This window comes from Otolemur garnettii, unplaced genomic scaffold, assembly GCF_000181295.1.
Source record: "Otolemur garnettii isolate 467f Iridium unplaced genomic scaffold, OtoGar3 scaffold00005, whole genome shotgun sequence".
Classification (NCBI taxonomy): domain Eukaryota; kingdom Metazoa; phylum Chordata; class Mammalia; order Primates; family Galagidae; genus Otolemur; species Otolemur garnettii.
Genome location: NW_003852400.1, coordinates 30,254,810 through 30,276,243, shown reverse-complemented (window position 1 = coordinate 30,276,243; position 21,434 = coordinate 30,254,810). Strand labels below are relative to the sequence as shown.

Genomic DNA, 21,434 nt, shown 5'->3' with positions numbered 1-21,434 from the left:
GGGTTTGTGTGTGTGGTTTAATTGGGTCGGTCTTGACCAGATGTCCTGCACCTGGCCTGTGTTGGTATCCCATGCTCTGTTTGTGTTAAGATCATAAGTAACTTAGAGTAGTAACAGTAAGGGGTAAATCAGTCTAATGAACATAGTTAAAGAAATAGTTTGGTCAGAAAATGCAAGCCCAGGGAGAACCATGACATAAGAGTTTGGCCTCCCTCCCTTTAAAGTCTGTAATAAAAATGGAGCCATCTTGGAGAGAGGGCCTTTCCACTGGTCCTTACGCTTGAAAGTGGTCAGGCACTCTGAGCCAGCTCTCTAAAAGAACTTTCTCTTTGTGTCTTGACTTTTTCTTTTTCCCTCATTCTCTTGTCTGTGCCAGTGACTGGGAGAGAACTCACTGAACAGTTTGAGGCTGGTCCCCAACACAAGCACATGTGGTAGCTAAGGTAACTTGAAACCAGTAAGAAGTAGATAAGATTACTTAAGAATTTTGGGGAGGTAATGAAAACTTTTATAGATAATATAGGGACAGTTAGGATGAAATATTTATACTGGTGTATGGTCTTTAGGCCAGGGTCTCCTCTTACTCTTGAGGGGGCTCCTTCTCAATCTCTCTGGGAAAGTCTACACTTTACTTCAAATATCGTGCTTCTTCTTTTCTGCTGCACTGGACTCTCCCTTGCTCTATTTCCACTCCCCTTTATCTTACTTTCCTTTTAACTCATGATACTTGCTGGTTCTGCTGAGTGACCGGACTAGGTTGACTGGACTCTTGGAGTCCCCTGACACTTATCAGGAGACACTAAAATTTATATCCAGCCAGTTTGACTCCAGATTTCACACTGTGACATATTCACAGTGTTTGTGAAGTGTTTTCTACTTTATAAAGTGACCTTTCACAAAAACAACGGATAGGTGATTTTTTTTTCATCTATCCCCTGGGATGTGAAGGTAGTCACAGGAAATCAAATATTTCACTTTAAAATATGCTTTGGCATATTTTGAAATGGCTATTCAGGGGACCTGAAAACAGAAGTAGAGAAAATCTGTGTTGATGTAGTGGGGTTTTCCTCAAGATCCTCCTTTCTCCAGAGCTAGGAAAGATTAACTGAGAGTCTGACATGTTGTAAAGTCTGAAAGAAACATTTCCCAGGTATTCTCAGAGAGGTGGTACCTATGAGGCTCCATCCACATAACGAGTCCTTCCTTGTTAGCCAGGCCTCTCCTCCCCGCCCTCCCATAACCTGCTTCGCCACTCTCTAGGCCCCATTCTCTCTTTAATCTCAAGACAGTATAAATGCATCAACCATCTAGCCATTTCTTTGCCTTCTTATATTCTGTATGACTCCTGTGCCTATTAAAAAATTTGTATAGCACAGAAATATAAATGAAAAGTATGATTTTAAAAAATGAAACCGACTACCAGAAGCTTCAACTATCTGTGACTACAGAAACCACAGAGATAGGGCTTAGTCCCTAAGCTCCTTCAAACACAAATGAAAAAAATTAAACACTTCTGAATAAGGAAATGTAATTCATTTAATTATTAAATATACCAAGGTGTTTTATTGATAGGATGTTTTAAATCTCTTATCAATATGATCCATTCACTTGGGAAGAATCCGAGATGGGATCCTCAATTCAAATATGGTCATTGCAGACCAGAAGCTAAGTCCAGCTTAACTGAATGGCTTATCAATTAGGAACAGACCTAAAAGTAACCCTCTCTGGGCTTGACACTAAGACCAGGCCTAATTCAAATAAGCATTTCACACTTGTTCCTTAAACTGACCACCCAAGGGACTGTAACAAACTGGTCAACATGCAGAGGTGGTCAATGTAAGGAACTAGGCCTACTGTACTGATACATCCATGTGGTACATGTCCTGTCGATAAAAATTAGGTCAACTTAAGATGTAGTCAATGTAGGGAGGTGGTCAACTATGGAGGCTCTACTGTATTTATTTTTCCTTTGCTGTTCCTTTACATGGAGGTTAAAAAAACTGTAAGATGGGACATGTTGTCTCTCCATCAGCTTCCTCCAAAATGAAGAGATATACAACAGTAATTATGTTGATTCAGAGCTATTCTATTTCCTCAGCAGAGGGTTCTCCTATGACTCCTTGTCAAATTTCAAGAGACATTCTGAATATTTTGATTTTTTCCATGACATTGCATCCCCAGGAAATTGTGCACATTAATGCACTTATTATTGATAGTTAAATTATGAGTAAGAGTGAGTAAATTCTATAAATACATGAAAACTAAAAGTTTCTTGCCAACAACTGAAAAGCCAGAGATAGTAGCCATGGAATTATTTCCACAGTAAGAAATGAACTTGCCATATTTATCAGCTTTATTTTTTGCCAAACTCTGTTGAGTTTCTTTTAAATACAGCCTGCATCTCAATTCCCAATTGTTATTAGATTTGCCATTTCTCAAAGCAAGTTCCATCAATTCCAACGTTAAGGGTATATCCTCTTGTGAACAAAGCCTAGTTTTACCTGTTCCCAAGTGTCTAGTAACATGACATCATCTTCTGCTAAATCGTCCTGGGTGAACTCTCCTGGAACCTCTTCAATCTGAAATGTATGAAAAGCTTTATGACCAAACAGTACAGCAGTAATTTTTATAATATACAGGATACAGATATGATGTATTATTTTTTAGTGCAGTGTAAATAAGATACGGTAGTCATTTTTTCCTTCTTTTTTAGGTTCATAGTAATAATGAGATAATTAACTGTTCATGTGTTTAATTTGATATCACAAACTAATGGTATTGTATTTGACAGCAGAGTACTCCTTGTTACACATTGCATTTGGGAATTTAAATAATTCAAACTTAAAGCTGTTATAACTTTACATTATACTGAGCTTTGGGAGGAATGTGGCTATGTGTGGCCTGCGTCACGAGGCATGCGGCAGCAACTTCTACCTTTTCTTTCTCTGTAAATAATCAGGAAAACCAAACAGTGTCAAAGAGAAGACAGATCACTACCCTGACTCAGAGAGGAATAATTTACCTTGGAAAATTGGCATTTTGGCAATTGGCAAACTGCTGCCAATCAAATCACTATGATGAATGCACTGGTCTTGTATGGAAAAAATGGTATAACCCAGCTAAAATTTCTCTGTTTTGGCCTGTATCAGTGAAACCTTAAATTCACCTTGGAACTCTGACCCCATCTGTCTGGAGTTGGTGTTTCCCAGGTGGCTATCATGAAGCTTTAAAATAAACTCCATATTGAATCATATTTTCTGAATTTCATCACTTAGGCTTGATACATGTACATTTGCATGCTTAGGCAGGACATCAATTTGCCCACAATTCTCTGTACCTCCAGCTCCTTACGACAAGGTGTTTCACAGATTTCTGTTGCCACTGGAGTTTTTTGCCTGAGTATTAAATTGTCTTTCATTTTGTAGGTCAAGATTAGTTTTAAAAAGTCAATAGGTTTTGTCATTTTAATAAATCAACAATTTTTAAAAAGATATTAACATAATATTGCATACGTAGAATTTCATGGTTTTAATTTTTAATGGTGAAAGTGTATTCTCTATAAGGGTAATGGGGAGGGTTAGTTTAATCTACCCAACACTAGTGGGCATGTGTTAATCTCAAATTCAACATTTTTAGAGAATTCTGGATGAAAAGCTCCCTTGTCCTTAGGCAGGAGTTTGGATTATGGCTCCAGATTTTTCACTCCCTCCTTCTGCCATGTGATTTTATGGTGTTAAGGATTATATGTTTGTTTCCTCCCTAAATTTCTATGTTGAAACCCTGACCACCAAGGGCAGGTAGGAGGATGAGAGGTCTTGGGTGGTAATGAGGTTTCAATGAAGTCTTAGGATGGTCTTGAGGTCACCTGTGTCCTTATGAGAAGAGAAAGGGCATGGAATTTGCTCTCTTGGCCATGTGAGCATACAAGGAGGCTCGGAAGTGCGTCCTCACTAGATACCAGATCTGCTTTCCAGCCTTCAGAACAATGAGCAATAGTGTTTGTTATTTAATCTCTGTCAATGGTATTTTTGTTATAGCACCTGAACTAATACATTTACACAGATACTTCTAATTTTACTTTTAATTGACTAAAAGTCAAAGCCTATAAATGACTATAAAATAAAACATTCCTATTAACTTCACTTAATTTGTAGGTACATATAAAGCTGTCTATGATTTTGCCCAATGATCATAATATTTCCATAATATTTTTTATTCTGTTGACACAGTGAAAATTTCTATTCCTCTGTAAAAAGTACATGTAAAATTTACATAGCTTGATCAGAAACAACTATTGCTGCCCACAGAAAGTGTCAAGTTATTAAATTAGCAAATCTAACCATATGCAGAGTCATATGGCAACTACTGCATCTTGACAGGGGTGTAAAGTAGCTGGGTTTCTTTTTTTTTTCAGTTTTTGGCCAGGGCCGGGTTTGAATCTACTACCTCTGGTATATGGAGCCAACACCCTACTCCTCTGAGCCACAGGCGCTGCCCTGTAGCTGGTATTTTTTTAAGAGCAGTAATAATGTTTTCATATCCATTATGTCAGTGACCCATAAAGTCCCCTGTGTAGAGCAGACATGGTCCCCCGTGGTTGGCTGGTCCTCTGAAACAGAGAGGAGCCTTGCATATGGAACATGTTGGATAGAGCCAACACTGAAATGCTTCTCTCGGTATTGCATTGGCAGGTTCCATCCCACTGTTTTTAAAAATACTTACAATGAATCTTCCCGTTTTGTTAGAGCAGCCGAAAAGTCGAGGCGGATGGTCTTCGGCCTTGGTTTCTAGTAGTGGTGAGGTCTGGTAGTCTTTTTTCCCTCCCAGGGATTTCCAAAACTCCTCTGTGAAACACACAGTCAGTGATCCAGTGAATTGACAAGAGCATATGGTTGGCACGGCTTTACAATAACAAATCACGCCTCGCCTTGACTTTAAAGTGAGGAAATCACTGAAACGTGCCAAGTATCACCACCCGCTTTGCAACTAATGAGGGTTTTTTAACACCTGTAGCCATTAAAAAGGGACTTTCTAGTGAAAAAAGTTGATCAGTCATCCTATTAGGTATAAATCAAGTAAATTCTAAATGCTGGTTGTGTCCTTGGCCCCACGGTACACACCTGGCTCCTCGCCTTCCTGGATCCTCCCGGTATTGCATTTGAGGACACTCGCTAGGAACTTTGCTCCCTTCTCCTCCTCCTGGCTAGCACCTTTTCCTATCCACATGTAGCCACTATTCTGTGGCAGTTTCAAGACAAAAACATCATTGGAATTCAGTGAATTTGCATCAGTATCAACCTAGAATATAAAGGAAAATAACACGATGATTTAAATTCATTGCTGCTCCCTCAAGAAATATGTCCCAGGAGCCGTGACAAACCCTTAACAGCCTTCTGTCCTATCCCAGGAAACTAACTCAGGGCAGCTCTAAGAAACCACTGTGTGTTAGCAACACTAGAAGCACTTTGATTTGTGTCGTTCTGATGCTTAAAAGCCCTCAGACGGTAGCAGCACAAAGCATCAAGAATAAAATTAATTGAGGTTAAGTGTTAAGAATTGAGGCCTGGGGGAAGTAACAAGGGTAATATTTAAAGATACCTGACAACTGGAAAGGGCACATTATTCTCGAATGGCACAACTAAAACAAAGGTATTCAGTTTTTTCTCTTTCACTTAAGAGATGGTTTATCACATAATCAGAAGGGAAATCTACCTGTCTTAAACAGGGACTGAAGTCCAACGTAGGCACAGATAGAATACTACACATTCACTAAGAGATTCTTCAGGCACAGATTAAAAATAGTTCAAATTATAGAAGACTTTACAGAGACTTATGCACACAGCACGGGCATTCGCCTTCCTTCCATCTGAGGAGCAGTGGATACTGTCTGGAATCTGCCTGGTGAGCACAGTTCTAGTCTATTAAATCACAGAGGAGTGAGGGGGCCTGGCTAGGTCCAGACCCTGTGCCAGGGTCAGGCAGAAGGTGAGATCTCTGAACATGGACAAGTCATGTAGAGTCTCAGGCCTGGCAGTGAACACGAGGGACCTAGGATTGGCTTGCGTCTAAGACCGTGTCTATGACCTTGTGACCTGGTGACTTTGCGTCCATCTCTGTGAGAACCGGTTTGGCCGTATGACTGTGTCGCCACATCACTGTGTATGGCTTTCTGCATAACTGTGGAACCGAGTGTGGTGTGTGATTCCAGGAGGGGAAGAAGCACCAGTAACCAAGACTGAGACATTGCGGCCAAGAGGGAGGAAGGAAACAGGAGAGTGTGGTGATCCTGAGGCCAAGTGAAGAAAATATTTAAGAAGCTGGAGGTGATCTGCTGTGCCAATGATGCTGCATGGCTGAGCACACTGGGCTGCCAGGATGGAGGCAGCAGCGGTGTGGAGAGCAGGTTGTCAGGGCCCTGTCCCCGGGGAGAACACTAGAGGAGGAAGAAACAGCGACTGGAAGTTTTAAAGAAATGTTCCCAGGATTGCGACCATTCAGGGAAGTGGTTATAGTACTCTTCCAGAAGGAATGAGACCTCATAGAAAAAGGAATAGATTAAAGGAATAGATTGAAAGGAATCTATCAGGTGTGGTGATGAAGAATTATATGAACCAAGTCTGGCAGTCAGGGCTTCCGACTGCTAATCTACGTGTGTCCTTCTTGGCACAGAAGGAAGACCAGGATAAGGATAATGGAGGGACAGTGGCAAGAGGCCTGTGCGGAGACTGGCGTGAGATCAGGGAGGGAACAGAGTCAGTCTGCCAAGAGATGAAGACAGAAAGCCTGGACTGGTGCATTTTCTGAGAGGCTGAGAATGTGGGGGCTGGTTTGAGAGGGAGCAAGGAAATAAAGAGATGCCTCGCAAGCCACTGACGTCTTATAAAGAAATGCAACTGGGGAAGAGATCAGGAATGTAACAGTGGGACACTGTGGTCGAATTTTCCATCTGAAATCAACTGGGAATGCCTATAGATGAGAGCTTAACTGTCAATTTGATAGTTTAAAAAATCAGTCATAATTGAACCCGGGAGAGGCCATGCACAGAATATCCTAGTTGAGATGAATATGTAGGTTGGCATTTAAACTGTATGACTGAATGAGACCACTATGAAAGGGGCCAAGACTGAGCCTTGGGGCACTCACGTGCTTACAGGTCAGGAGAAGAAGAAACCCCAGTGTAACTACTGGTGGCTGTAGATTTGGAAAAAATCAGGATATGTGTAGTGTTACAGATCCCTAGTGAGAAAAAAAAGTTCAATAAGACAATAAAACAGGAAAGGTTGACTCTGGTGAATGCTTGTGGGGGGTTAAGAAAAATGAGATCAAGGCCAGGCATGGTGGTTCATGCCTATAATCTTTGAGAGGCTGACACAGGTGGATCAACTGAGCTAAAAATAGCCGGGCATCGTGGCGGGGCAGCTGTAGTCCTAAGCTACTTGGGAGGCTGAGGCAAGAGAACCGCTGGAGCTCAGGAGTTTGAGGTTGCTGTGCTCTGTGATGGCACAGCACTCTACCATAGGCAACAAAGTAAGGCTCTGTGTCAAGAAAGAAAAAAAGAAAGAAGGAAGGAAGGAAGGAAAGAAGAGATCAGAGAAGTGACCTTTGATGGTGGCAGGAGGCAGTTCACTGACAAACTACATAAAATCCACTTCCGTGGAGTGGTGGGAATGGACACCTGACTGGAGTGGCTTTAGGGAGAATAGGCTTAAAAAGTAGAGAATACAAGTGGCTGAAAACCCTTTTAAATTTGTTTCAAGACAAATCATTAAAGAATTTGTGCTCTTAAGAGAACAGAAAAATGATGTGATCGCTGGAGAAGGTCAGAATTGAGAGTTTTGAAAGAAATGACAGGAGGTTTTTGCCATCTTTGTAGTTCAAAGTAAATAATGCAGGAATAGAAGAATTAACTGATGAGAAAGAAGAGAGAGGGGATTATTTCCTACAATCACAATGACCTGGAAGTGGGGTAAACACATTGGAAAGACAGAAACCTAGAAGTGTCCTTAGGAAAGCAAGACAGGAGGGAATCCTGGACAGAAGTTGGTGGCATGCTGGACGCAGGAGGAATTTGGCCTTAAATAGGAGCCATGTTGGTTATTCTATTTAATAAATATTTATTAAATTATTTACTGATGTATCATTTCATGCAAATATATTATACATTGCTAATATAGGGATAACATTGTTAATAAGTTTATAAAACACTTCGTTATGTGAAAATTACTAACAAAATATTTATAAATTTTAAACTATAAGTAAAATTTTAATATTTCATAAAACAGGAGGGAAAGAGATGATATAGTTATAGACGCAGATGAGTTGGTTAAATTGCAGGAGAGTAGACAAGGGGATTCGTATGCAATTATGTATGTTCTCTGTGAACTCTGAATCGGGGTTTCAGTAGGGAGCAGAAGGTGCCAGGGACTGGGGAGAGAGGCAGGTAGGAAGGGTGTGAAGAATGTGGAGGGTTCAGGGACTCAGCTCAGGACTACAGAAATGCTGGAACAAGCTCCCTGGGGTAAAGGAGACAAAGGGCAGGAGATGGTTGTCAGAGATTAGATGATTGAAAGAGATTTCTGAGTAGCCATTATTTATTGCCCATGGCAAAATTGATCATAGGACCATGCAGATGTGGGATGAAGGGGGATCAAGGAAAAGACGGTTTTTAGGAGAGAGAGCCAGAGTAAGGAGACAGTGAGGCAATGAATGGCTGAAGCCATCAAAGAATGAGAGGGAAGAACAGGCAGCTCAAAGGAGCACAGCACAAGAGGGCTGGAGGAGGGACAGGCTGATGAAAGCAGAGAGATCAAAGTCACAAGGCCCACCAGGTCCAGTCCATTCCTGAGGCCCTTGTCAGTAGGCACTAGGGGAAATCAAGCTTCCACTGGAGAGGGCTGCAAGGAATCTGTCCTCAGAGGACAGTCACAGAGCAATAAGGCAAAGGGGGCAGGAGGCTTGGGGAAGAGGCTGCGTGTGGAGGGTATGCTGACTGACCCCATGTTAAGGACTCTGCGGAGTGGCCTGTGCAGAAGGGAAGAGCTGGGAGAGGGCTGCAGTGTGGGAATGTGCAGAGTGCACGGGGAAGTCTAGGGATGAAGTAGGAGGCTTGGATTTCAGCAGTAACTGAGATGACCAGGGTACAAGGTAGGAAAAGAGCACCCCACAGGTCAAAGCACTCAGCCATTTAAAAATCTGGACAAAACCTTGGCAGCCTACCCTTATCCTTAACACCTGGGGGTGTTATTTGTGTCTCCATAAAATGGCATTTGATTTCTTCCACAGCTGCTGTCAGAACAGCTCCTTTAGCCAGTGTAGTTAAGGTCTAGTGTGGCAGGAGGTGCCTCCCACATTTATTACCCTTGTACAAACCAGGGCTTTCCCACTGAAATTTGCCCAGTAGGGTCAGTCACCTGACCATCACGTGTGATCCATCTATCCCAGGCCTTTCAAGATACAGCTTAAGCTGTCTCATGCCTTCCTTGGACAGCTTGATTTGTTACAGTATTCTAAAAATGCATTTGCTTGGGTTCAGTACAGTTGAAAAATGGGAGAGGCCTGGTATTTGGAGTTTCACTTTTCACTCAACTCTCCTGCTTTTGGCGTTTTTTATTGTGAACAGTGGGCTTGCCAAGTTTTTAAAGACTGATATTTGTTGACGGCTCAGATCCATTGGGAACTCCATATCTCGGGCATGTTTTTTTTATTGGATGCCTGACATTACCTCCACAATTCTGGTGATGGATGCCAGGTTTCTCCGGACTTGAAAGAGGCGTGTAGGGGGAGCAGGTGCCTGACCTCCTTTCTTTGATGTTCCATTCTTGTAAATAATGAGCGGTTTGTCTTTGAACAAACTCAGCAGGTGAACAGGCTCTTTGCCTTGAGAGACTCGTATCTGGGAGGGAGGATGGGGAAATTGAAAGAAATATAATAAAGAGTGTGATGAAAGAAGGCTGTATTTCCAAATGTGGTCTTACCTTTTTCTTTTTGAAGGCAAAACAAAAATTAAAAAGTCAAGGGCAGGAGGAACAATAACTAATATAAAATACAGGTTTATAATCATCAAGCACAGTCTTCTCACTAACTTAAGAATCTTCTGTTACCCCAGATACAGACTCTCTGAGTAGTTCCTTGTCAGGAAAACACCGCCATACGTGACACTTTCAGCTTTAAGTCTGTTCGTCCACATCTCCAAAAGAGGAAACAAAATACAAAGTCCTGGTGTCAGTGAACTTATGTGAAATTACTCTTCTTTCAAGAGCATCAACATTTTACAATGTTTACAGAGGTGCTAGATTCTCATGGGTTTGGGATGTGGTTCAGAAGGTTAAGAGATACACATTCAAAGGCTTCAAAAACTAAGACACAAAATCATACTCGTCATTTCTACATCCCTATTAGATTTGTGAAATTTTGTTTTGTTTTGTTTTGTTTTAGAGACACAGTCATCCTCGGTAGTGCCGGGGCATCACACAGCTCACAGCAACCTCCAACTCCTGGGCTTAGGCGATTCTCTTGCCTCATCCTCCAGAGCAGCTGAGATTACAGCTGCACACCACAACACCTGGCTATTTTTTGTTGCAGTTTGGCTGGGGCCTAATTTGAACCCACCACCCTTGGTATATGGGGCTGGCACCCTACCCACTGAGCCACAGGCACTGCCCTACTTGTGAAATTTTAAAAAGAGAACAAAGGAAGATTTCTATCCAAGTATTAAAAACTAGCAAAACTAAACTGAATATACTTTTTACTTTTTATCTTAACCTATAGAAATGGCAATAGTAGATACGTTCAAGACAAGCAAGTTATTTTCTATACAATATAGGCACTTTTTAGGATAAATGGCAAATTATTTGCCTGATTTTTGCCAACACCAAATAAAATTAGAATTTCCTGTTTTTCACATAAACAATTGATGCATTTTTTATTTTTACATAAAGAGTTCAAATTTTGTTTCAGTCCCTTATTTTTTTTTCATTTGTTTTGCCCTTTTGCCCTATGTTAAAATCAACTATCTCATCTACCTTGTCTGTCTTTTTCCAGAAACTAGGTGAATGGGAAGCAGATGCATTTATCATCATGGGAAGGCCTAGGAAGGATTAAGAATAGCTGACTTGTAAGACCAGCAGACATTCAAATAACCGAGTAGTAAATTATGGAAATGTTGGGACGGGGGCGGGGGGGGGGTAGGAGAGAATACCCACTGTTGTAACTTAGTACTTTACATAACACTGAGAAAAGTTCAATTGCCAACCTAAGGGAAAGGGGGCCACAGACATCCTCTAATGTGAAAGGGGAATAAGACAGAAAAAAGGTAGATTAAACAATTTTCAATAATGTTAATAGTACACTCTAGAAAGGAATGTTTAAAACAGCAATACAGGACTCTTTCCTATGCAGTATTGTAAACTACTGCCATCTGGTGACTAAGCTAAAAATTACTATTTTGTTGTTAATTAAGGATTCAACTGGTTAACAATTCATGGGGAGTCATTAATTGGGCATATCTGATATTCTACTATGAAATATGGAATAGATAAGGCACAATGTGTATAGTCAAAGTTTTTGAGTAATTTAGTAAGAAATACTTTAAAGATCAACTTAAGTCAGAGTTGAGGGCATTTAAAAAATCCAATTATCCTATTAATTTGTTAATTAAGAATAAATTAGCAAATTAATTTGTTAAAAACTGTCAATATGCATCTTAAATTTAGATATAACCTGCTTTACATATGTTATTATTAACAAGTACCAAGAGGAAACAAAACCAGCTGGAAGGTCAAATTCAGCCTCAAATTCAGACTTTATGTTCTAAAGTGTCTGACTTAACCACCTCTCTATTCACTTTGAAGGAGGAATTAAACATTTACAAAGATTTGAAAACAAGACAAAATAAAAAACTTGTTTGCCACATAAACTCTTAGGTCACACCAGGAACGGGGAAGTTAGACACATCATGCAAAGGGAATAATCCTTAATGCTTCTTCATCAGGAACGTCACTACACCGGCCAGGTAAGCACCTGCTCTCAGCTTGAACCCTGGATCGAGAAGATACTGTCCCCAGTAGACGGGAGCAGACACCTGCGCAAAAACTAGACACAGAAAACACACAGGCACGCGGAGAATATCCCATAGCTCCAGGGCACCGCCGCGCCAGCTGGGAGCGGGAGCGGGAGCGTGAAAGAGCCCACAGCGCCACCTAGTGCTAGTGGAGGGACAAGGCGTTAACAGCGACCCTCCCCTGTGAGTAACGAGAGGACATGGCCACACTGGAGCACGCAAGCTGGAGGGGGCGGCTGTCCCTGAAGTCTGCATTTCAGTATACAGTAAGGAAGTAAATAAGAAAGACCAAGAGTTTCCCATAGTTGCTAATAAGGATCTTAAAACAAGTAGCAGATACTTGAGGGAAAAAAAAGGTTGAATTAAGTTGAGAACAGTTCCTTAGACAACGTGAGGAGATTTAGAACTAGACATTGCTATTGTCTGATATTCAAACTTTTAGTAAAAATAAATCAGTACATTAGCCCTTCTGGTCTTTCTGTAGCTCAATTCCTCTCTCTTGCCACACATACAACATAGACACACACACAAAAGTTGACTTATTTCTGTTTATATGAAATTGCCATTCTGAATTTAGATTCAGTCATCTCATCAAGTTATTTTTTTTATTTTCAGAAATATCCAAATAAAATATCCATCTCTCCCCTCTCACGTCCCTTCCTCTTCTCTCCTCCCCTCTTTTCCTCCTCCACATTTCTCTCCCCTTCCCTCCCCTCCGCTCCGATCTCTTGGCTTTCCCTCATCTTCCCGTCTTTTCTCTCTCTCTGCCCCCATTTCTGTCCTTCTCCCTCTCCTCTTTCTCCTTGATCTTTGGGTGTTGGATTTTGTTTGAGTAAAGATTCTAGTATTTAAAAGGGAAAAATAAGGATCTATTGTCTCTTATTAAAGTTTATTTCAATTTGCCTCTGCAAAACATAACTTAGGCATTTTATGATTTGAAAGCATAGTCTACTTTTTAGCCTATTAATTATAATTATTATTATAATTGTTCTATACTGTTCGATTTATTTCCTATTTTTCAGAAATGGGGATCTCATGTTATCCCCTCCCTTCCTTCCTTCCTCTTTGACCTAGTCTCACTCTGTTGCCTCAAGTTAGAGTGCCTTGGAGTCAGCCTAGCTCATAGCAATCTCAAGCTCCTGGGTTCAACTGATTCTCCTGCCTCAGCCTCCTGAATAGCTGGGACTACAGGTGTGCACCACCACACTCAGCTGATTTTTCTATTCCTAGTAGAGATTGGGGGAGGGCTTTGTCTTGCTCAGGCTAGTTTCAAACTCCTGAGCTCAAGAGATCCTCCTGCCTCAGCCTCCCAGAATGCTAGGATTCCAGGTGTGAGTCACTGCTGGCTAAGCCAGTGGTTCTCAACCTTCCTAATGCCATGGCCCTGTAATACAGTTCCCATGGGTCACGACCCACAGGTTGAGAACTGCTGGGCTAAGCAATCCCTTTATCTCAACCTCTTGAGTAGCTAGGACTACAGATGTTATGCCACAGCACCTGGCTCAAATCATCATGATTTTAGTGGCTTAAAATAGCACAAATTTATTATCTTACAATTCTGGAGGTCAGAAGTCGGAAATAAGTACTGGGCTAATTTAGTCCCTGGACTAAAACCTAAGATAACAACTCAGTCACTAGCCTAAAATCAAGCTATCGCCAGGGTGATAGCTCCAGGGTGCATCTATCTCCCTGCCTTTTCCAGCTTCCTTTGCTGGGTGCCTTTCATTCACAGCTAGCAACTTCACACAGCATTCCTCTGACGATCTGCCTCCCCGTTTCACTTATAAGGACCCTGGTGACCACCTTGGGCTCACCCAGTAAGCCCAGATAATTTCCTACTTTAAGGCTGCCAATGAGCAATTTAACTCCATCTCCAACATTAACTCCCCTTTGCCTTCTAACATGTTTACACATTCTGAGGAATGGGATGTGAACATCTTGGGAGCATTATTCTGCTTACGGCATCTGTTTAACAACAGCTGGAAGTGATAACACAGATAGAACGGTTTTAATGTCAAGTGACTATCACTGGCATATGGTGTGATTCTAATGGGAAGACTCTTTCGGGCTCTTAAATCTACTGATGGATTTTTGTTATTGTAATCTTGCTTTTCTATGCTCCCCATTTTCTTGAATCTCAGAGAACCAGCATGTCATGAGAGTAGTGTATCTGAATTCCAAAATGGAAAAAAGGTCACATCAAGAAAATATCAAATTCCCATCCCAGTCTGGGAGGGACTCCCAGCTAGAAACGGGACTTCCAGCTGAAGCTAGAAATGGAGCTAGCGAGACTTGAACTTGTGTGAATTTGCAGGGGGTGGGGGGGAGTATTCCAACCTGCACAGCCTGTCCTCCCAGGGACCGGTCCAGCTGAACAGTCAGGAAGGCAGACGTGGTCAGCTCATCTCTCGTGGCATTCGCTCCTTGCCTAGAGAATCAAAGTAAAAGAAAGCAGCTTGTTTTTGAGTTTTAAGATCTCATGTAGGCATTGTAAGCAAAGATGTAAGTTACCATGATAGATCTAGGAGAAACTGTTTTAACATAATAGTTGTAAAAGCTATTATTGTTTTTCATTGTTCTAACGTTGAGCCATGGATTGTCCCGTGCACTGTCTAGAAATATACGTAGGAGGCATGTTTATCTGCATTTTGAAGGAACTGGGCTTCTCTTGCCAGTATAACTTAGCTAAGGAATTGGGTCCATTTGATTCCAGGTTGGAGCCACCTACTTTTGGGAAACCATCTCCATAGTGAAAATAATCCATCTGAGTATCAGAGTATGAGCCAAACATATTAGGATGGATATTAGAAGCATTTCATCTTTCTGTGAATGTTTGTGAGCATAGAACCAAATGTCTGGAAGCCAGAAAATTTAAGAAAATAATCATCAGAAGTAGGCAATGGAGAGCCCCCTTTTGTCATCCTAGCAATTATATAAGGTAGCAGTCTCTAACCTTTTTGGCACCAGAGACTGGTTTCATGGAAGACAATTTTTCCACAGATAGGGGTGGGGGAGGAGGTTTTTATATGAATGTGCAAGTAATTGAATTATTATGGTCTCTGCAGTCAAACTTCTCTGCTAATGATAATCCGTATGTGCGGTCATTCCCCAGCACTTAGCGTCACGTCTCAGCTCCACCTCAGATCAGGCATTAGATTCTTACAAAAAGCATGCATCCTGATCCTTCACACACGGTTTACAGCGGGGTTTGCACTCCTATGAGAGTTTAAAGCCCCTACTGATCTACGGGAGGCGGAGCTCAGGCAGTGGTGCAGCGCTGTGGAGCAGCTGTGAATACAGATGAAGCTTTGCTCACTTGCCTGCCGGCCACTCCCCTCCTGCTGTGTGGCCAGGTTCCTAACAGACCATGCATTGGGACCAGTCCATGCCCTGGGCATTGAGGACTCCAGCTACAAGGAATTCTAACAATGCTGTACAGAGGCTTATCCACCAGGACCCAATAAGTTCAATAAGATCAATTGATTTGTCCAGTTACTTGCAACTTCTCTTTCTAGGGTAGTTTTTGGTGTAACTATGTATCACTTTAACCTGTAAAGTAACATTTAGGAGGACTGCCTGTCTGATGAGCTAGTGAGAGGAAAATCAAACCGAAACCCAAACATCCTAAGCATTCATTAAACATTGTTTGTTTTTAGCCAACTTTCCCATCTCTATCTAGCAGCAGATATACTAACCTTGGAATTAGATTTTGAAAGTTACCCCTATCTCTTCTTCTGAAACTTTGAACCCCTATCGCTTCTTCTGAAACTTTGACAGTAACCTGTCTCATATTTAGAACCAATTAAAATAACCCACAACCCACACCCACAGCCCCCAAAACACTGGTAGCAAGTTCCCTGTCAGAAGTTTTCCTTTGACCCGTGTAGGCAAATGGTTGATGTAAAAATTTCTACAGAGAGGTGCAAAAAAAGAAAAATAAATATACATGTTTGTAAGAAGATTAAAAATGCTTTCCCCAATAAGGACACTCATAAAAATGTAATGTTTTAATGTTAACAGCCTAAATTTCCTTGACCTACAATGCTAACACGTCTGTGAGCCATCCAGAGCGCAGCACCGAGCTGTGGGTGATGATCCACCGCCAAGTTCTCTGATCACGTGCTACTTCCTGGTCACTTCTGGGGGGTTCTCGAGTAGGGTCTCACTTCTGGCTGTTGTTAAGGATGCCTGTGTAGAGGACTCCGAGAGCCAGACAGCCTCTGAGTGAGATGATTTGCAGCTTGGGGGGACCCTTGGGCAACTCATCACAGGTGTTAGTCCCAGAGAGAGAGCCCGAGCCTGTGGCAATCCTTAAGCACCCAGTCATTATCTAACACTCCCCTCACCCGTCAGGTACCATCTCAATAAACAGCTACTGCAGAGGCTGCTCGGGGCTACCCTGCACTTAAGGTTAGCCCGCCTCTTGCAAGCTTGTATTTCTAATCTGTGTCACGCCTGGTTCCTTCCTGCAGCCACGGGGACAGAGCATTAGGGGTTGCGACATGCTTGCTTTCCAGTTTGCTTTTATTCTGGAGGAAAAATGTTCAACCACCTACCAGATAATAGCAGGCAGCTTTTGTATTCATTTTGTTCTTTCTTTTCCTTAAAAGAGTATTTAGACCAGCAACTCTGAAGAGTATCCCCACACTTTTGTTTATTGGCCCTCTTAGCAAACATTTGACCGTTCATCTCAACCCCGTTATCCTATTCTCGTCAGAGTACCGTGCTCCTGTCCACACGATTCAAACCAATTTGCTTTATGGATCTGTGACCCAGAAGGTCAAGGGCTCTGCTACCACTGAGCATAATACTACAGTCACTCTTTGTTTCTAATTTTGAAAGCCTGTACTTAGAGGGGGAAAAAAAGAAAAAAACCAAATTGCCTGGACATGATTTTCTTGTAACTCTGTGGTGCTTACTGCTCATTAACTACAGATGTTCCAGAAAAATGAAATTCACTACTTCAAGAGAATCATCATCGTCACTGGTTCAATATCAATCATATAACATTTTAGAGAAAAGATCATGTTGAAATTATTTTTCTCCTATCAGTTCAGAATAGAAGTGGTTTCAGAGCTAAAAAAAAAAAAAAAGACAGATTCGTAGTTGGTGTGACTCCAGTCTTCAGCAGTTGGTGTGACTCCAGTCTTTCCCCTTTAACTCTGCCTCCTGGACCCTGTTTACATCTGTGTATCAAAATTAACACATCAACTGGAAAATTGTTTCATTCCTAAGCCAGTCTTGGAGACAACTGCTTATCTTCTAAATGCCTCTTTACTACCTTTATGCAAACCTTTGGAATTCCACAAACCATACAACATTAACAAACGTAGCTGTTAAACACCTATGGTTTTAAAAGGCAAAGATCCACAAAAGGACTCTCAAGTTTCTCACTCACGTTCTCAATCTCTCAAGAATGTACACATGTTCATCAAAGAAAGGTTGAACATTTCAAGTGACACAGAAGAAAACACAATGACCAGCCTCTCCAGTCCCATGCCAAAGACAGTAACTATTAACAATACGGTGCATTCTTTTTTCTTTCTTTTTTTCTTTTGAGATAGTGTCTCGGTCTGTCACCTGTCTAGCTCACAGCAACCTCAAACTCCTGGGTTCAAGTGATCCTCTTGCCTCAGCCTCCCCAGTAGCTGGGACTTATAGGCATCCATCATAATGCACGTTAGTTTTTCTACTTCTAGTAGAGGTGGGATCTTACTCTTGCTCACGCTGATGTTGAGCTCCTGAGCTCAAGCAATCCATCCCCTTTGGCCTCTCAGAGTGCTGGGATTACAGGCTCGAGTCACCACACCTGGCCTGGTGCATTCTCATTGTCTTCTTTTCCTTATTGGAGTTTTTACGTTGTGAGCCAAACCTGTCCTCCTCCTGAATTAGTTATCTCAGTAAAAAAAGGTTACCCACTTGGGCTCACCCAGAAACCCTTGACCTTGTCATCTTCTCTGTAATGAAAGGCTTTCTGATGACGTCTCCTTAACAACTTGTAGATCCATCTCATTCCTTCCTTCCTGTTGTACTTACACTGAATTCAGCCACATCATCACTCAGCTGATTACTGCAACACGTCCCAGTGGTCTCCCTGCCTCTAGTCTTCCTCTACAATCCATTCTTTAAATGTCAATCAGAATAATTTTTTCTAAAATAAAAGCCAATCATGTAACTCTTCTTTGCAAACTCTTTGAGTGGCTCCCAATGTGCTAAAAATAAAGTTCATCCTCCCTGGCTTGGCTTATGAAGCCGTTCACAATGTGGCTCCTTCTCGGACTTTATATATTACCCCCCAATGTGCCCCAGCCATGCTTTATTACTAGCAGGTCAGAGAACAGCTTTTCCTACCTTGCTTGGAGCAACTTCCCTATTTGCTTATCTGCCTAGCTCCTGCTCCTATTCCCACTTAGATGTCACTTTTTCTAGGAATCTTAGCCTGTTGCTGATTACAGAATACCCAAAACTAGGTAATTTATAAAGAAATGCAATTTATTTTTTACACTTCTGAAGGCTGAGAAGTCCATTGTTGAGGGGGTCACATTTGCTGAGGACCCTCTTGCTGACAGTGACTTTCTGTAGAGTCCTGGGTAGCACAAGGTATCAATCACACCGTGACGGGCTGAGTGTGCTAGCTCAGGTCTCTTCCTTTTATAAACCCACCAGTCCCATTCCCATGACAGTGCATTATCTCATTAATCCACTCATGTCTTAAAGGTCCCACCTCTCAATATTGCCACATTGGTTGTTTCCTGTTTGAGCACAGTGCTAAGTAAACCTAAACTTCAATTAGCTCAAATCATTATGCAAACATCTCACATCTTACCATGTGAGATGTGGATACAATAGTATATTTTCTTCATTATTGTGAATTTAGTGTAAACAAAGGATAAGGATGCATCAAGGTGAGGTCTCTGGAGTAGGCCATGGAGTCACAAATCATATCCTATATGAGCTGCCTCATAAGGCATAAGCTGCCTCATTACACGTCTGCAGATTCAGTAAGAACGAGCCTCTATGAATCTCAACAATAAGAAGACATGGTACCCAACACTTGCCACTGGAACATTATCCTGCATATAAGATGAGATAGTCAACTACATATCTGCGAAGAGATTGTGTAGGATAGCAAAACTTTTCTTACTAGACTAAACAGGATAATTTTCATACTCCTCCTGCTTGTGGACAGCAGCTACAAACATGGTCAAAATCATGTCAAAGGAAAATGCTATACAAATCTCCTCGGGATAACAACTACAGGATTATTTTACTCCATGCTTCATGAAATGTAATACTGTAAGGCAAAGCCTGGCCCTGGTAGAGTGTGAGATATTTGCTAGAGGTAAGCTTACCATGTGTAGATAATCTGTCCTCTGGGGTAAGTGTAGAGTATAATGTAGCAGTCACCACCATAAAATTCACCATATGAGTTTTGCTCGATTTTGATCTTACCATTGTTTTCTACACGCCAAATCTGAAAGAAATGGAATATATAATACCAAATTAAAATTTTCTTTCTTTCTATTCTTTTTTTTTTTTTTTTTTTTGGAGACAGAGTTTCACGTTGTCAACCCCGGTGAGTGCTGTGACATTATAGCTCACAGCAACTTCAAACTCTTGGGCTCAAGCGATTCTCTTGTCTCAGCCTCCCTAGGAGCTGGGATTACAGGCACCGGCCACAACACCCAGCTATTTTTAGAGATGGGGTCTCGAACTTGCTCAGGCTGGTCTCAAATCTGTGAGCTCAGGCAATCCACCCACCTTGGCCTCCCAGAGTGCTAGGATTATAGGTGTGAGCCACCATGCCCAGCCCTCAAATTAAAATGTTCTTAATCTAGTAATACTTATCATAAGCTTTAAATAATTTTTGTCTCAAATCTAACATTAAACAACTTTTAAATTATTTTGTTAACTAGTTTCCAGATCAAGTAAGACAAAGGAATTTTTTCAATTTATGTTTAGATTTCTTTGGCTTCCACTACAGTATTTAGTTCTGAGGCTGTGGATAAATAAATCCCTATTATTTGATCCATCAGTGAAAATAATTTAACACTCTACTGGAATAAAGAACTCCAATATTTAGCTCAGAAATATATATCAACTTTATAAAAAATTTTCATCAGTTGTGCAAGAATATATGTTTTTCTTTTTCTCTGTGCTTTAATATATGAGACTATTATTTTCCCAGGTGAAAGTTGGTAAACTGTGACCAAATACCAAAGATATTGCACTAGGCAGAATGAGTCCCCCCAAGATTGGTGTTGAATCCTAATCACCAGTGCAGTGTATTAGGGAACAGGGCCTTTGGGAGGTAATAAGGTCATGCAAGTGGCATCCTCTTGATGGGATTAGTGTCCTGATAATCAGAGCCCTCTCTAGTTCCTTTCCCACCACATGAAAAAAACAGAAAGGAAAAAAAATTGTCTATGAACCAAGGAGTGTACCACCACCAAGCACTGAACCCATCAAAATCATGATCTTGGACTTGCCAGCCTCCAGAGCTGTGAGAAACGTACATTTGTTGCTTAGGTCTCTAGTCTATGGTATCTTTGTTATAGCAGCCTGAACAGGCTAGGGCAGATGCCAACAGCATGACTTCTATTTCTAAAAGGTACCATCCATGCATAAGATTGAAAAGATGTAACTAGGGATAAAAGCAGGAAAAACCATGTTTATTCTACCTCATCATCTTCATCACAGATTAAATTATCCTCCAATCCAAGTTGAAGAGATGAGAGTTGTAGATGAAACAGCAGAGCAACAGATGAGTGAGAGGCTGGTAGGCACGGCATGTGCACACCGTACACACATCCCCCTCTTGCCTGGGTCCTGGCTGGGGCAGGGCAAATCCTCTGCTTTGAAATTTGGTGAGGAGCACGTGTAGAAAAGCAGTGCAGTGCTCTAGAAAGCAGTCTTCCAACACCATCCCAGTGAGTGGAAGAGAAATGGCAGAACAGCCTTCCTTCCCAAGAGCCTAGAGCCTCCAAATTTCAAAGGTGGCACAGGAGGAATTTTCAGGGATGTTATGGCCTGAGATGGAGATTCCAACTGAGGCATACCTGGTGCCAGGAGTCAAGGTGGCCACGAGGGCCTTCTGACTGTGCTGCCTGTGCTGAGCTCCAGAAAGGATGTCTGAACAGGACCCAGAAAGGATATCTGAGCAGGACCCACAAAGGATGTCTGAACAGGACCCAGAAAGGATGTCTGAGCAGGACCCAGAAAGGATGTCTGAACAGGACCCAGAAAGGATGTCTGGGCAGGACCTGGGAAGGATGTCTGAGCAGGACCTGGGAAGGATGTCTGAGCAGGACCTGGGAAGGATGTCTGAGCAGGACCTGGGAAGGATGTCTGAGCAGGACCCAGAAAGGATGTCTGA

The 21,434-nt window shown here is 41.7% G+C and overlaps 1 protein-coding gene across 1 annotated transcript in view; it reads right to left on the bottom strand.

Moving 5' to 3' along the window:
* Nucleotides 1-21,434, bottom strand: part of SCIN (scinderin) — an 85,883-nt gene that overhangs the window by 2,167 nt on the left and 62,282 nt on the right. Inside the window, exons 9-14 of the mRNA XM_003782712.3 lie at nt 19,411-19,532; nt 14,396-14,486; nt 9,722-9,892; nt 5,121-5,298; nt 4,723-4,844; nt 2,502-2,579 (exon numbers count right to left, since the gene is read on the bottom strand). Coding sequence (XP_003782760.1) covers nt 2,502-2,579; nt 4,723-4,844; nt 5,121-5,298; nt 9,722-9,892; nt 14,396-14,486; nt 19,411-19,532 — 762 coding nt within the window. The remainder of the gene's footprint in view (nt 1-2,501; nt 2,580-4,722; nt 4,845-5,120; nt 5,299-9,721; nt 9,893-14,395; nt 14,487-19,410; nt 19,533-21,434) is intronic.